Source organism: Desmodus rotundus, chromosome 1, assembly GCF_022682495.2.
Source record: "Desmodus rotundus isolate HL8 chromosome 1, HLdesRot8A.1, whole genome shotgun sequence".
Lineage (NCBI taxonomy): Eukaryota > Metazoa > Chordata > Mammalia > Chiroptera > Phyllostomidae > Desmodus > Desmodus rotundus.
Genome location: NC_071387.1, coordinates 122,179,793 through 122,192,938, shown reverse-complemented (window position 1 = coordinate 122,192,938; position 13,146 = coordinate 122,179,793). Strand labels below are relative to the sequence as shown.

Genomic DNA, 13,146 nt, shown 5'->3' with positions numbered 1-13,146 from the left:
TCCATTAGGACAGTGATTTTCAATTGGTGTGCCACAAAAAATTTTAAAATATGCAATACCTGACTATTTAGTCCGGGGCACTAACCTCTTTTCCCTTAGATTGTCAGATTAAACACACACACACACACACACACACACACACACACACACACACACACACACGACACATTGGCTGGTGTGGCTCAGTGGATTCAGTGCCGGCCTGTGAACCAAAGGGTTGCTGGTTTGATTCGCAGTTAAGGCACACACCTGGGTTGTGGACCAGGTCCCCGGTTTGGGGCATGTGAGAGGCAACCACACATCAATGTTTTTCTCCCTCTCTTTCTCTCTCCCTTCCTCTCTCCCTAAAAATAAATAAATAAAATCTTTTAAAAAATGACAACAGCACAATAGCCGTCCAATGTGAATGCATCAAAATTATACTGCCCTGGCTGGTGTGGCGCAGTGGATTGAGGGCCGGCCTGCAAACCAAGAAGTTGCCACTTCGATTCCCAGTCAGAGCACATGCCTGGGTTGCCTGCCAGGTCCCCAGTAGGGGGGTGCGAGAGAAGCAACCACACATGGGTCTTTCTTTCCCTCTCTTCCCCTCTCTCTAAAAATAAATAAAATATTTTTAAAAGTCTAAAAAAAATTATGCCTACTTTTTGTCAGATCATCAAAATAAATATATATTTTTTGGTGTGCTGCAAAATTTTAGTAATTAGTTTGTTTGTGCCATTAGAAGAAAAAGGTTGAAAATTGCTTCATTAGGAGACTATATAATCCAGGAGAGAAGTATGAAAGATTTGAACTCTAGGGTTAACAGCAGTGGAAATGAAGACTAAGAACTATGGAGATTGTAGAATCATAATTGACAGGACGAGATCATTGCCTAGAGCAGGTTCCCTTTACAGGTAACTTCCCATTTCACATCTAAGCCATCTGGCCTCTGGCTCAGCTTCTCACCAAGCAGACAAATCCTGATCTCATTGGCCTATCTAACCAGGCAAGTTCAATTGTTTCATCTGTAAAATGGGGTTATAGTTACTGCAGGTTGTAGCGAGGATTAAATAATTTAATATATGAAAAACACCTGGAAAGGGGCCAGGCAGAGTATATGCTACTGTTATTACCATCACTTGGAAATCCCACCTCCTCCATAATCTCAATGTTGAAACTTTCCCCTCTAACAACACTCTCTCTTCCCACTCCATGCTTCCTAAATCGGCCCAGGACTTGATGCTGGTGAGATGTAGGAGGACAAAAATAGTCAAAAACACAGAAGTTGTGACTCTGAGACATGTGCAGAAATTTTGAGAGGGGAAGGGTTTATGGGAAAGGCATACCCGGTTTGAAACATATAATTTGAAACTTTTAACCCTCACCCAAGGACATGCTTATGTTTTTTTGTGGTTTTTTTTTTTTTTTTTTTTTGCTAAGCTGGAGGCAAACAATGCTTATGTTTTTAAGAGAAAGGGAGGGAAACATCAATTGCCCCTTGTATTCACCTTGACAGGGGACCAAATCCATAACCCGGGCATATGTCCTGACCAGGAACTGAACCTGCAACCTTTCGGTTTATGGGACAATACTCCAACCGAGCCACACCAACCAGGGCCATTTGAACTTTTTAAAGATCCAAGTGTAAATGCCCTGCAGACTGGAGACACAAGACTAGAGCTTGGGAGAGATCGCTGCCACACAGGCAGATTTAATACTTGCATAGATGGTGGGAGCCTTGGAAGTAAATGGATTCCAAGGATAATGGCAAAGAGACAAACGGGTACTATGCACACTAAGGAATGCTCAGTTACAGACTGAGGAATCACGGTGGGGTATGAATAATCAGGAGAATCAGGTGAATAAAATGTTATGAGTTTCAAAGAGCTTTTAAAAAACTTTTTCATGTAATGGCCCATCTCAGGTCACACTGAGAAGCTATGCAAGACAGTCATGAAATCTTATGTGGGGGCCGCCATCTGGGCAAAGGGGCTGACCCTTCCTGTTCAGTGGTCTTTCCCAGGCTTCACATTAAGTGGCCGTACTCAGGCCACCCCAAACTGTCCTAACTGGAAGCTCTTCTTAATTACCATGTATTACCATAGCTCAAGTTTACCTTCTAGAATTTTCCTTAACTGTTCCATTACTTCTGAGTTTTGTTTTTTTTTTTTTTCAGTGTAGTTTAAGCTCTATCCTCAAAAGTAATTTTGTCTGATTTGGGGCCTAGAAATCTGTATTACTAACAAGCAGCCTAGCGACTCTAGTATGGATAGTTCATAGTCTATACTGAGAACCAATCTGCAAGTATGTGCGGATGTCAGAGAAGAGCCCGAGTGATGAGTTCCATTGTAGCTTTAAGGAATTAAAAACACGTTAGGTGATCACAATGTGATCCAAATTTTTTTAAAGGTTAGAGCTCCAGACATTTCCTCATCTTCTCCATGACTGTAACATCCTCCTACCAACAGCCAAACTAAGAAACCTAAATATGCCCATTGCTACTCAATATGCGAGTACACGCTTGTCAGGAACCCCATACCCAGTAACACCTTTCCAGTTGTAGTTGTTGGCTTTAAGTATCATCCCCCACTGAATGGTGTGCAGCACAAAAAACTCTACATGAGGGTGTAAAGGTGGGAGCGATTGTGGAAGTGATTGAAGAGTCTGGGGCAGTATCTAGAGGAATATGATGGGAGCCTTGAGGGAAAGAGGTAACATGTTTGTGACTGAGAGAAATGGTTGGTTGTAAAAAAAATTTCAAGATTAGTTTTTAATGATTCCATTTACAATCACTGATTTTTCCTGTTTAAACTAAAATAAATTTTCCTCCTGCACAAAAACACACTCAATCTCTCCTTCTGAAAATCTATTCTGTTTAATAGTGCACTTCATTTATGCTACAGGATGAGCAAGATTGGGAAAACATAATCAAAGGTCATCCCTTCAAGCTGGGAAAACTCAGGAGCTCCATCCTAACGCAGCAGGAGCCCTACGTCCAGGCTCTGGTCAGAGCCTTCCTTCTCTAGGCTTTGCCGTGTGTGAATTCTTACTCTGCTGTTGAAGTCAGAGGTGGGGGTAGGAGAGGCTGGCTGCTCGGGTCAGGTGTCACAGGTCATAGGTGACAGAGGGCAGGACAAGTTGGTTAAGTGAGCTCCTTAAAAGCATCCTTAGTCACTAGGGGTTTGGATTAAATCACTTATCACAGGAGTGGTGAGAGGAAGAGGAAGCAGAGGCATGCAAAATGCTTCTGATCCACTTCCTCATGTTAGACTCACTGATTAGATGGATTTCCCAATTGGTCCTATCACAACAGGGAATGACAAGGGGTTCTCCAACAAAAATGCTAGACAGCTCTCAGAAACTTGGTCTTGCTGCTCCAAGAGCCATAAAGGATAGTCACCATAGAAAACCTCTCTTGCCCGCCCCACCCCCTTGCCCCCAATCAAATAAATCCCTCAGCACCAAATTTTCTTATCAAAACTTAAAGCTGGATTGGGAACAGGGGCTTTCAAGTATAGCCTCCTTTCCCTTTTAGCAAGTCATAGGACCCAGAACATTCTTGCCACTGCCTTCCGTGCTGACTGTACTGACTCCAACTAGAGGAATCCTTAGAATTTTCCTACTGTGCTTCCATCCCCACCTAGAAAGGCTTCCTTGGTGTGAGAAATATTGTCTAGTGCAAAACCCCTTCCATGGTGAAGGTGACTGGTCCCAGAACTTCCCTCTATTTCCAACAATTAATCTGCTGCTCGCTGCATAATTTTTCAAGGCTGGTACCATTCCCTGGGAAATGACTAGGTTGCTAATCACTGTGCCAGGATGATTTGCCCACTTAACCCCATTCTCTAAAGTGAAATGTTTGCATCAGAAGGGACACATCCTAAGTTGCTCGTATTTTTACAGTAAGGCAAGACCTCTTTAGACTCAGAGGAAGTAAGAAAAACAGGTGTGTGGCTCTCTTTCAGGTAGACTCTCTGATATTTAATTCAGTAACTCTGAGAGAACTTTTGCTCATTCCCATTACGTTCAAAGGCTTCTCTCCAGTGTGAATTCTCTGATGGCGAACAAGAGCTGAGCTATACCTAAAGGCTTTCCCACACTCACTACATTCATAGGGATTTTCCCCTGTGTGGATTCTTTGATGCTGAATAAGGCCTGAACTATAGGTAAACTTCCCTCCACATTCCATACATTCATAGGGCTTCTCTCCAGTGTGGATTCTCTGGTGCTGATAGAGGTGTGAGCTCTGGCTGAAAGCCTTCCCACACTCATTACATTCATAGGGCTTCTCTCCAGTGTGGATTCTCTGGTGGTGAATGAGGGTGGAGCTCCTACTGAAGGCCTTCCCACATTCGTTACAAGCATATGGTTTCTCGCCAGTGTGGATTCTCTGATGATGAGTAAGGGTGGAGCTCCAGCTAAAGGTTTTCCCACACTCATTACATTCATAAGGTTTCTCTCCAGTATGGATCCTTCGATGTAGAATGAGAGCAGAGCTACAACTGAAGGTCTTCCCACAATCATTACATTCATAAGGTTTCTCTCCAGTGTGGATTCTTTGATGCTGAATCAGATGTGAGCTCTGGCTGAAGGCCTTCCCACATTCACTACATTCATAGGGCTTTTCCCCAGTGTGGATTCTCTGATGTTGAATAAGGTCTGAAGTTCGATTAAAGCTCTTGCTACATTCATCGCACTTATGGGGTCTGTCTCCCACAGGGAGTCTCTGGTGTGAAATAAGGTTGGAACTCACAGTGAAGCTGTTCCCCAAATCATTATATTTCTGACTTCTCTCTCCCATGGGGGTTAGCTTTTCCTCAACTCTCACTTGACCAAAATCTTGTATCTTCTTACTCAGTCTTTTTCCAGAGGAGTTTCCCAGCTGCCTCTTTAGACTGACTTCTTTTTCATAGGCTTCTTCAAATTTAAGACCCTGAGAAATATCCTTTTGGAATCTTCCCAATAGCACCCCATGTGATCCTGTATCTTCAGAAATTTCTTGATCATGCTCAGGTCTGGTCTCACCATCTGGTATAATACAAAATACAAACATCACTTGTTCCTTGTGGAAGAATCAAAACCAGAGGACAGCATAATCACGTGCATGCCTCCTATCTGCCCAGGCTCTGTGTAGCTAAGACGGAATAAGAGAAGAGGAAATAGGGAAGGAGAAAGGCAGGAAGCAAAACTGAGAAAACAGCTGGAAGTAGAGAAAGTTGGATTGTAATGACAGGGTGGATCAGGCAAGGACAGGGAACCAAGAATAAAAGAGGAAGGGCATGTTTAATGAAGTGACAAAGTCTTCAGAGAAGTTAAAGACTGTATATATGATTTGGGAGGTGGTGACTACCAAAAGTTGTTTAAGAGAAGTGGGGAAGGTGATGAGAAACAGTAGCAGAGCAGGAAGGGGCACCAAGGTTGAGGACACTAGTGACCCCCTACAGCCCCAGGCGAAAAGAACACTCATGTTTGTAGGTGGACTGCATATGCCAAATGCATGGAAAGAGGCAAGAGACAGTTAGTCCACCTCCGGGCCCTAGGCCTAGAAGGCTATGCTATGATGTGATGATACATAAACAATTTCCATATGTGACTTCTCTATCTTCACTGTCCTGGGATGTTTAAAGGGTACTTCAAGCACAGAGGACAAATATAAAGGGTCTAGATGTTAGCATTTTTTTAGTTTGTCAATATTTTAAAAAGTAAATATAGGGCAATGAGTATTAGGGACAGAAAAAGCTGTTTCTCCTTCACTTGAACAGACACCTCTCAGAACCTCTCTCTTCTCAATTCCCCTCAAAGCCAGAACTCTCGGCTCCTCCTCAGCCCAGAGATCATGTCAAAATACAGGGAGGGGGATCCTGCTCACAGGGAAAGACACAGGACGAGGTTTATCCCGCTCATATCAAGCAGTCACAGACGCTCATATCAAGCAGTCACAGAGCTCAATCCCAGACCCAGGACTTGCAGGGGTCAGAAAGGAAATGTCAGGGAGGTCTGAAACGGAGTTCGGAGGACCCTCTGCACTGCTGAGGGATATGTTCTCACTGTTAAAGGTGAGAGACGAGGAATTAAAAGTCCGCAGACTGAAGGTTAAGGAGGGAATTGTTCCCTGTAACAAGTTAAAATGTCTACGAGAGCAGCAGTGGCACCACATCATGAACAAAGCAACGAGCCCGAAAGAGAAGGGGAGGAGACAGAGTTCCAGACTGTTCACTTGGGCACACAGCAGTACCTCACATGTTCTGGGATCCCAATATGCTAATCTTTTGGAAAAGTCTCCGGATTATGTTAAATCCTAAGAATAATATGAAAAAAAAGTACCATGTTTGGACTTCAAAGACCAGGGCTAGAGTTCTGCCACTCACCAGCTGGAGGACTGTGTGTAAAGCATTTCAGATCTGACCTCTCTTTCCTCAACTATAAAATGAGGAGAATAATTCTAGCTCCCTCACATGCCGTGTTACTGTGAGGATTAAATAAGAGAGTACATATGAAACCTCTTTATAAACTGCAAGTTACTGTACAAATGGGAGTTACTATTATTGTTACAGTTTTCTGAGACTAAGGCAATCCTTAGTTAATTATTTTCACTGACTCAATTGTTACTAGCAAACAAGGAAGCAAAGAAATTCCAAGAAAGTTTTGAGAAAGCGTAACTCCTTACCCAGTGAGAACACATTCCCATAGTTCTCCAGCATCACATCTCTGTAGAGATTTCTCTGAGCAGGCTCCAAACGCTTCCACTCCTTCCGGATAAAGTACACAGCCACATCCTCAAATGTCACCAACTCCTGAAACAACACGTTCCTGCATGCAATTTCAGGTGAGGACTGGCAGCACCAGAAAAATAATTGGGGGTGGGGTTAAAGAAAGCATATTTGGGAAGTTGAGGAAAGGAGATTAGGGTGGAGAGAGGTGAGAGTCCAAGAAAGAACGCAAGGTCCATTACTCAGGAGGAAAAGACCACAGTCCTGATGGAGGGAATCGAGGCTGGGGCACTGAATTGGGATGTTGCTGAACCACAATGTCCACAAAATGGGAAAGAAAAAGAGGATAAGGGGAAGCAGAGCTTACCTGGGACTTGGCCTTTAGGAGTGCGGCTGCCAGCATCTCATCCCCCAGACTGTCCTTGTTGGAAAATGCAGGAACTTTTGAGGGAGGAAGAGCTGGGGACATTAAAGGGTCTATGAGTGAGTCTGCTGCTGTCTGACCTCCCAACCTACAGAGAACTCATAGGGTCCTGGGACAACCTAGGACCTATTCCCTTTGACATTTTTAAGTTCACTTCCTCTGTAGCTACGAAAGGTGCTTATAACAGGCACATTCAGTGTGGGCCTATCCTAAAGAGAGATGTCTAAAACTATGTTGAATCTTGCTCTCTACTCTGCCCCTGCTCCCTTCCTTTCTATCCAGTCACTCTCCTCTCAATGAAATGTGCCCAGTCCTGTTGTTAATGATGAGTGTGTTCTTGTCCATTCTCCCAGGCCTGGCCAGAAACAAAGGCTGTCCTGCTCATATTGCTTCCATCATTCTCCACATCTCTGAACTCAAACTACTGCATGAAGTTCTCTTAGACCAGGGGAAAACTAGGAGCTTCACCCCAACCCTGACAAAAGACATAACACTCACAGCTGTCCTCCATCCCCAGATCAAACGTACAAATCCCAACACTGTACGTGTTTCCTGTTTCTGTACTTAATCACTTTTTCCTTCCCCTTCCCCATCCCCTTCCCTTCCCTTTCCTCTTTCCTTTTTTTTCCATTCCTTTTCTTTCTTTGGTTTTTTTCTTATGAGTCAATGGCTGGGACTGGAATGGCTAGATCATATGGGCATGTAAGTTTAACATTTTAAAAAATGAACTGTTTTCCAAAGTATTTGTCCAATTTTACATTTCCACCAGCACTATATGAGAGTTCTAGTTCCTCTGAATCCTTGCCAACATTTGGTATGGTGTATCTTTTATTTTTTTTAAAGATTTTATTTATCTACTTTTAGAGAGAGGGGAAGGGATGGAGAAAGAGAGGGAGCGAAACATCAATGTGTGGTTGCCTCTCCCACACCCCCTACTGGGACCTGGCCTGTAACCCAGGCAAGTGTCCGGACTGGGAATCAAGCCAGGGACCCTTTGGTTTGCAGGCCGGTGCTCAATCCACTGACCTATACCAGCCAGGGTCCTAGTATAGTATATCTTTTAAATTTTAGCCAATTTAATGTATGTTTAGTGGTATCTCACCATGGTTTTGGATTGCATTTCCCTGATGAACAATATCAAACCTCTTTTCATGTGCTTATTGAGCATTTGTCTATCTTTTTTTGTGAAGTGTTTATTTAAATGTTTCCATTTTAAAAAGTGGGTTGTCCTCCTGAGTTGTAAGAGTTTTTCTGTAATCTGGATACAAATCCTTATCAGTTAGCTGTATTGCCCGGATTTTTTCCTGATCACCTACCTTTTTTGGTAATTTTTAGGTTAACGTATTTATTCTATAGAGACATGAAATCCCTAGATACTAGATTCTGCAGAATCACCCAAAAATAGTTTTGCTTTTTGGGGGGAAAAAATAAATGCTTTTCCTCCTAAGCAAGGGAGTAATAACCACTAGGAACAAAACTGGCTCTAGTCATAAAAGCAGTCTATGGAAGCAAAATACAAATCCTTTCATGGCTTCCTACCTATTTTATTATTTTATTTTATTTTATTTTTTGCCTATGACCTACAAAACAATTCCCAAGAACGTCCTCTAAGCATGTGGTCCTAAAGAGCAGAAACCAGGACTATGCACTTGGCTGTTAATCAGCCTCTGGAAAATGGAATTTGGTGAGTGTACCAGTTTTCTTAATCTTGCACAAGGAGCCCACAGCCCTTAAAAATGCCTCAGCTATAAAACCTATCAAGCTGTATGTTAATCCACACTCAGCTGTGAGCTATGAAATGGCAAGAACTATGTCTTAACCATGTCTGGATTCTAGCATTTGCCTAGTACCTGAGATTTCACTAGATGACTATTGAATGACTGAATAAATGAATGAATGAATCCCCTATTCCTTACCACTCTCAAGCAGGGCCTGAGGTTCCTGAGGCGTGTGATCAGCCTGAGTTTCCATGGGTAAGGCCAGAAGCTCCTGTCTCTGGTCTCCTCTATACAGACTCAGCCAGAAGCAGGTTTTGAATGAGAATAAGGAAGCACTGCAGAAACAAAAGTTCAAGATTCATATTTTAAAAAAACTCACTAGCACTTCAGTTAGTACCCAAGAACAATGAGAAGAAATGCAGTAATAGGGACTAGTCTTTAAGACCCTGGTAAATATATACACTCCCACTCCCTGTAATGAGGGTACATGAGGGTCACTAAAAGAGCACAAGCTGCTTGACAATATCCCACTTTTGGCTCCCCACAAACACTGAGGGATATTTTTAATAACAAAAAACAGAGAATACCAGTGCCAAATAATAACGTTAACAGAATGAAATAGTAAATAACTATCGAAATGAAAAATATCAAAGTGAAAAAGAGAGTGCACACATAGACTGCAAAATATGTATGTATGCACCATACCGACTTTGAAGACTATTTGGGCCCTGGCTGGTGTGACTCACATATTCAGCGCTCAGTGAATTGAGGGCTGGCCTGAGAATCAAAACGTCGCCAGTTAGATTCCCGGTCAGGGCTTATGCCTGGGTTTTGGGCCAGGTCTCCAGCTGGGGGAGTGCAAGAGGCAACCAATTGATGTTTCTCTCCCTTTCTTTCTCCCTTCCTTCTTTTCTCTAAAAATAAATAAATAAAATCTTTAAAACAATTATGGGATCATGGAGAAAGCTATTTATTTATAGAAGAGAAAAACAACCCTCATAAATATTAGAATTGGCAGGAGAAAAACACTTACAAGGTTTCTAGCTGTTACGTTAAATTTAGGTGTTATCCTTAGAGAAAAAGGAGCCGTGCAACAGCAGCCGAATAACGGAGACTAGAGAAGCTCACTGACTTCCGTGTCGCTCATGTTAAGAGCCTGCGGAGACAACCCCAGTCTCACAGAGCTAGGGCAAACAGCTCTATTAAATTACATTTGTTAAACTCATCCTCCCCTTTCTTTTTAAAATGGTTTTCTCCTTCCTGTCCCAGTCAAAGGTGGGATATTGTCGAGGAACCTGGGCCCTTCTGCGGTCCTTGTGAGTCTCATGACAGGGACTGGGTGTATGCATTCCCCTGGATCTGAAAGACGGGTCCCAGTTGCTCCGTATCCTCTCCCCGAGAAGGGGGCAGCCAGCCTTCTTTTTATCTCCCTTCTCTCCTAATACATTGCCTTAGGTCAGAATATAAGTCCCTGAAGCAGGGGCCAACACTTTTTAAAAAAGCACAAGATTACTAATTATTAATTATTTGTTTTTACCACTATTTATGTCCCCACTTCCCAGATGCTACAAATCAAAAGCGATCTGTTTTCTGTGGTTCCAGTGAGTGAAACCTAACACTAATACCTAGACTGAGGTTTGGGTCTCAAACAGAAGTTCCCACTTCACTGAACATTGTGGCAAGAATCAACAGATCTAGAACACACGCAGCAGCCACCGGAGCACCCTTACACTTAGGCAAGAGCAAAGGGGAAAAAAAACCCTGGATTTTGTCTACCGCCCTCTCTTTATCTGGTTATTTGCTCATTTAACAAACATCTGTCGAGTGCCAACTATATTGCAAGGTACTACTAAAAGGAGTGAAAAACCAGGAATGCAAACGGTATTTGCTTCATCATCACAGACTGCTGTATTCACACGAGACATAAAAAGGGGAGGGGCCTAGTCTGAGAGCCACTGAGAGTTCAGAGAACTCTAGTCTTTGGGCAACAAAGGGATATAAAATGCTCACCACCAACACCACTACACAGTGAAAAACACTGAATCAGGCATGAGCCAGGCCCACCAGCTCAAGGTGGGTAACATACCCTCTTGCCACCATCACTCTCCCAGATGGGTCCCTTTGAGCCAGGGGTCCCCAACCTCCAGGCCTGTTAGGAAACAGGTCACACAGCAGGAGCTGAGCTTGAACGTAATGTGCATGAAACATCCCAAAACCATCCCCAGCTACCTGGTCCATGGAAAAATTGTCTTCCACAAAATCGGTCCTGGGTGCCAAAAAGGTTGGGGACCGCTGCTTTAAACTATGTCTCAGGGCCAGCCATGTCTGTGTTCCTATCAACATCTTTACAATTTCCAGGACTGTTTATAAGCAGACACTCCCAACAAATCAGCTCTCAGTCCAAACTGTCCTTAAAAAGGAAAATCAGACTCTGATTTTCAGAGGAAAAAAGCAATGATCCCTCCTCACAGCTGGGTTAACCAAAGCTGTAACTCAAAGGCATACTGTTGAGAACAAGTACCCAGTGTCTGGATCAGTAAACAATGTTTCTCATAGAAAGAAAACTCTCCATTGTGCTCCCACAGCTTCAGGTGCAGGCTGGGCCCTTCCCCTGCTCTAATGCCAACCCCTCTCCCTCCAGCAGCTTCTGGGGACTGAGCAAAATGACCCGGTAGTGAAAATGAGTCATGGAAAGCTTTACCTGCTGGATCCTTTCCTACCTTCTTCAGAGTTATCTCAAGAAGGCCAAAGTAGCACTTAGTGGGAGATTCTGTTCAAGTTCCCAGGAATTCTGACTTTAGTTGATGCCAATGCTGTGTGATGAAGGGGAAAAAAAGAAAAGGGAATTTAAAATATTCACATAAACTTCATTTCTAATCTAGATATTTATAGATGGGGGGGAAAGACACGTATACTAATAAGTACCAATTAAGACCACAAAAACTGGGATTTGTGTTGCATCCTTAAGAAAGCTGAAAGGAACTGCAAGTTCTCCAGGTCACACTCCCATTCCATGTTATGATCTCCTGGTCAAGTTGCCAACAACGTCGGCTTACTTGCTAGATACTCTCAATACTTCAGCAAGGAGTCTCTTCCAGGGCTGCATAGTTTAGCACGGGGACATGGTAAACTGAAAATTCACCCCACAGAGACCTAATAACCTATGGAGCTTCAACGACAGAATCTTCTTCCACACAACTGTCCAAAACCAAATGATGCCCTCTCTCCACAAACCTCTTTTCTTGGGGATAAATAACTATAATTTCTCTAATAGTCCATAATTTCAGATTCATCATCCTGTTAATCCTCTGGTACAGCTTAAACATGCCCTTCGGAGGGTAAACACCGGGCCTGTGTTCAATCCCACCACAAAGCCGGATTACATCAGGGATCAATACAGCTGCAAATGGAATAAAAACAGTAGAACCACTCCCCGTGAACGACTGGACGGACTGGGCGCCAGTGGATTATTCCCGTAACTGAGTTTGTACTCCCTCCCAGACAAAGCTCTAACTGCGAACACTTCGAAGAAGTCATTCTCTGACCCTAAACACCCAGGTAAGTAAAAACAAACTTGCTCTCCTACGGTGGATGCGAGTAACTGTGTGAACCTCAACTAAAAGCGTCTGGGAGAACTACCAAGTTAGGGTGGCTGTCATCAACTGTTTCAAAGAGAGGGACTCTCCTACAGCCACAGTGGGACTTCTGAGTGCTCTTGTGGGGCGCTGACTCGCAAAACCAGAACCGCAGCCCCTTTCTCCCTCCCACGCAGGTGAAGGAGCGTCCCTGCAAAAACGGAGTCCGGGACCGGCTGCGAGGGAGTGAGCGGAGCCTTCAGCACCCTGCTCCAGGAGGGCCTGGGGTCCCCACCGGCCGCAGCAGTACGGACACCTCCCCCTTCCCGGCGATCACAGACTCCGTCTCACCGCGAGCCCCGAGGGCGGCCGGACTCACCCTAGGGGCAGGGACGGAAGACCTGAGGGGCCCAGACACGGACCAGGCCCCGTTGGACACTGTCACAGACCCACACACCAGGGACAGAACAAAGAACGGAAGCTCCCTCCGGTTCGCTTCCGGGTCGGTCCCTTTTTTTTTTTTTTTTTTTTCTTTTGCCACCCAACTCGCCCGCACCCCTACCCCCGCCCCGCCCCGCGCTGCTCCCACCTGCTCTCTCTAGGAAAATGGGAGGTCTCCGCCTCTCGGTGGTTTCCTGACTCCCGGTCCCTGTCGAGTGGCGCTGGCGCAGGGCCCAAACGCTGACGCGACAGCCGGGCCTCACGCCCCCCACACCCGCCTCGCCCCCTACTGGCCAGGC

The 13,146-nt window shown here is 44.3% G+C and overlaps 1 protein-coding gene across 5 annotated transcripts; it reads right to left on the bottom strand.

Annotated features, from left to right (window-relative positions):
• Positions 1-2,207: 2,207 nt before the first annotated feature.
• ZNF3 (zinc finger protein 3) lies at positions 2,208-13,146 on the bottom strand. 5 transcript variants are annotated; one of them, XM_045204590.3, is made up of 7 exons: positions 12,786-12,901; positions 11,533-11,644; positions 11,061-11,241; positions 9,030-9,166; positions 7,057-7,148; positions 6,647-6,773; positions 2,208-5,007 (listed from the first exon to the last, which is right to left on the bottom strand). In XM_045204590.3, the coding sequence occupies exons 4-7, from the start codon at positions 9,082-9,084 to the stop codon at positions 3,941-3,943; spliced, it is 1,341 nt and encodes a 446-aa protein (XP_045060525.2). In that variant the 5' UTR covers positions 9,085-9,166; positions 11,061-11,241; positions 11,533-11,644; positions 12,786-12,901; the 3' UTR covers positions 2,208-3,940. The 5 variants fall into 5 exon arrangements, with proteins under 5 accessions (XP_045060525.2, XP_053766347.1, XP_053766354.1 ...); XM_053910372.2 differs by lacking the exons at positions 11,061-11,241; positions 12,786-12,901 and adding an exon at positions 12,996-13,146; XM_053910379.2 differs by lacking the exons at positions 11,061-11,241; positions 12,786-12,901 and adding an exon at positions 12,996-13,146 and having other exon boundaries at positions 11,552-11,644.

What these genes read in the sequence shown, in the direction of transcription:
- ZNF3 (XM_053910372.2), bottom strand. Translation starts at nt 9,084, where the DNA reads ATGGAAACTCAGGCTGATCACACGCCTCAGGAACCTCAGGCCCTGCTT. An exon ending in TCCTAAAGGCCAAGTCCCAG is followed by an intron (nt 6,774 to 7,056) that starts GTAAGCTCTGCT and finishes GTGTTGTTTCAG; the next exon opens with GAGTTGGTGACATTTGAGGA. An exon ending in TGGGAATGTGTTCTCACTGG is followed by an intron (nt 5,008 to 6,646) that starts GTAAGGAGTTAC and finishes GTATTATACCAG; the next exon opens with ATGGTGAGACCAGACCTGAG.